This window comes from Punica granatum, chromosome 1, assembly GCF_007655135.1.
Source record: "Punica granatum isolate Tunisia-2019 chromosome 1, ASM765513v2, whole genome shotgun sequence".
NCBI classification, from domain to species: Eukaryota; Viridiplantae; Streptophyta; class Magnoliopsida; order Myrtales; family Lythraceae; genus Punica; species Punica granatum.
Window position 1 is genome coordinate 45,150,093 of NC_045127.1, and position 2,488 is coordinate 45,152,580.

The 2,488-nt window shown below is 45.0% G+C and overlaps 1 protein-coding gene across 1 annotated transcript; it reads left to right on the plus strand.

The window, feature by feature from the left end:
- Positions 1–947: 947 nt before the first annotated feature.
- LOC116193189 lies at positions 948–2,086 on the plus strand. Its single transcript, XM_031521983.1, has one exon. The coding sequence runs from the start codon at positions 1,069–1,071 to the stop codon at positions 1,810–1,812; it is 744 nt and encodes a 247-aa protein (XP_031377843.1). The 5' UTR covers positions 948–1,068; the 3' UTR covers positions 1,813–2,086.
- The last annotated feature ends 402 nt before the right edge of the window (positions 2,087–2,488 follow it).

Sequence of the window (2,488 nt, forward strand, 5' to 3'; positions counted from 1 at the left end):
AAAGTGGGTTATTCATTTCCCACGGTGATCATCCGGAATCATTCTCTTAATATGTGAGGTGACCTCCAAAAGTTATATGATCATCACGAGTGGTCGACTAAAGTTTAAAATTCATCGACCTCCCTCGTAATAATCTGGAAAAAAAAAACTTTAGAAATGTAAAGAATAAATAATAGAAATAGGTGAAATCATTGAGGTCAAATGAACGTCCGCACGAGCTCAGCCTCCCCCACTCTTCGATATCAAATCTAGCAGTGGAACCCAGAGACAGCAAAAAGGTCCATGACCGGTCCATTTCCTCGTGTGAAATACCGCTGTGAGATTAACCAACGTCTGATAAAGTTGCTGTTCACAGGCTTCACACGTGTGAACTCCCGCCCCCCTTCATTTTTTTTTCTTCCCCTCCTTTTATTAATAAAAGAAAAAGAAAAAGAAAGAATACAAAAAGAAAAGACGAAACGAAATTATTAATAATATCTCCGTGGCATTCTCCGTAATTCCACCAAAATTCCCAGTCAGACCAGACGAAACAAAGCGAACTCCCACGACCCGGACGCCCAAAACGCGTAGTTCCGGTTCGCCCGCCCCTCTCACTCCCAACCACACCGTTTCTGTTAATTAATTATAGGCGTGCATTGACGTGTCAATACCCGAAAACTTAATTGATTTCGACTAATTCAGCTCGAATCGTGTCGATTCACTAATGAATACAATGTTACTTTTTTTCATTTACAATATCCGAACTCGAAATCTTGTTTGACGGGAACAAATGCGGAAGCATCTGGACTAATATCGTTGTATTGATTAATTTATTTAATAATTAAATCTTACTTTGTTTTCTAGCCAAGATTGTGTGTAACCGTGGTTGAGTCAAAGGCTTCATCTGTTGACCATGGTTAAATCCCCGAGACTCCCCGAGTCTTATAAACCTCAGCCACAGAGGAATATGAAATTGGAAGGCCAACCCACCGAGCTGAAACCGAAACCGCGAGATTAACTGACAGCAAAATCCACTAAGACCAGAGCGAGAGAAAAGGCAAAGACGAAGACGGAGACGAAGGGCTGCTAATGGCGATGTACGTGGACGAAGAGGAAGTGTGGAAGTGCCCGAAGCACACGTCCAAGCGCCGCCGGAGCGGAATCTGCCCCACCTGCCTCAAGGAGCGACTCAACAGCCTCTGCCCTGACTGCGCCAACCTCCGCCCCTGCGGCTGCTGCGCCTCCACAACCACGTCTTCCTCCTCCTCCTCTTCTTCCTCCTTCTCCCGGTTCTTCTCCGGCGGCGGCGATAACGGCAGCGCCGGATCCGTCGGCCGCGTCTCGAACCTCATCGAGTCCGAGCCTTCGTTCCGGCGCTCTCGCTCGGTCGCGGTCTCCTTGTTCCGGTCGCGCTCGAGGTACGCCAACGACCTCGGTGCCGGGCACCAGGGGAACGGGGAAAGGGGCTCGCCGGGAAGCAGGGGCAGCAGGACGGCGTCGTTTTGGGGGATGTTCAGGAGAGACAAGAGCAGACGATCGGGGGGCGGATTCGAGGAGACGGTGTCCTGTAACGGGGAGGAGATCAGGAGAACGGAGGACAAGGGAGGGGCCGACGTCGCGGCGGCCTCGAAGGCGGCGGAGGATCAGTCCCGGATGATGAGGAAGTCGAGGTCGGTGGCGGTGACGTCGAATTACGGTGGCGGCGACCTGAGATCGGCAGGCGGCGGGAAAGGCCGGGGCTGGTACTTTCCGAGCCCAATCAAGGCCTTCCGGCAGTCTAAGGTGTCGAAGGCGGCGGTCGCGCAGGAACGGTCGCCACTGTACAGAGGTTGAATTGAATTTTCTCCATTTGCGTGTATTTTTATTTTTCTTCAATTAGCATGAAAAGAAAATAAAAAAAGGGAGCCAAAATAACAATTTTTTCTTTTCTTCTTTCCATTTTCCCTATTTTCCTTTTCTCCATAATTAGATACTAGATAGATTTTAACATTATACATTCTATTTTCCTTTTGTTACCGTAGTAATAATGCGATGCTCTAAATATTTTTCCGCATTTTTTGCAATCTGTCCCGGCAATGTTTCGAATGTGTACTTCTATTCGTCGGTATTTTCGATGACTTGAACATCATTAAGTATGTAGTGTTTATTGCCAACCACAAATCAGATGCATAAAAATGTATTTTTGATAATCCAATCAGGGGAATTTGGTTTCTACTTTTATATTTGTCATGTTATTTTTCCCACAAGAATGCTTGATTTGCAAGGCATCAAATACATCAATCAGATTAATTAAGACTTTTAAATATAAATAAGAAAGGACTTTCCTAAATAGAGGTATTTTTGTTACGTGTGAATTAACTTACGGATGAGGAAAGAAAATCTCGTGCATATACGTAAATATACGTATATACAGAAATATTTTAATGCCATTAAACTGTTGGACTGGTCAAAATAGCATGGCTATAATAATAATAATAATAATAATAATAATAATAATAATGGTTAATAA

What these genes read in the sequence shown, in the direction of transcription:
- LOC116193189 (XM_031521983.1), top strand. Translation starts at nt 1,069, where the DNA reads ATGGCGATGTACGTGGACGAAGAGGAAGTGTGGAAGTGCCCGAAGCAC.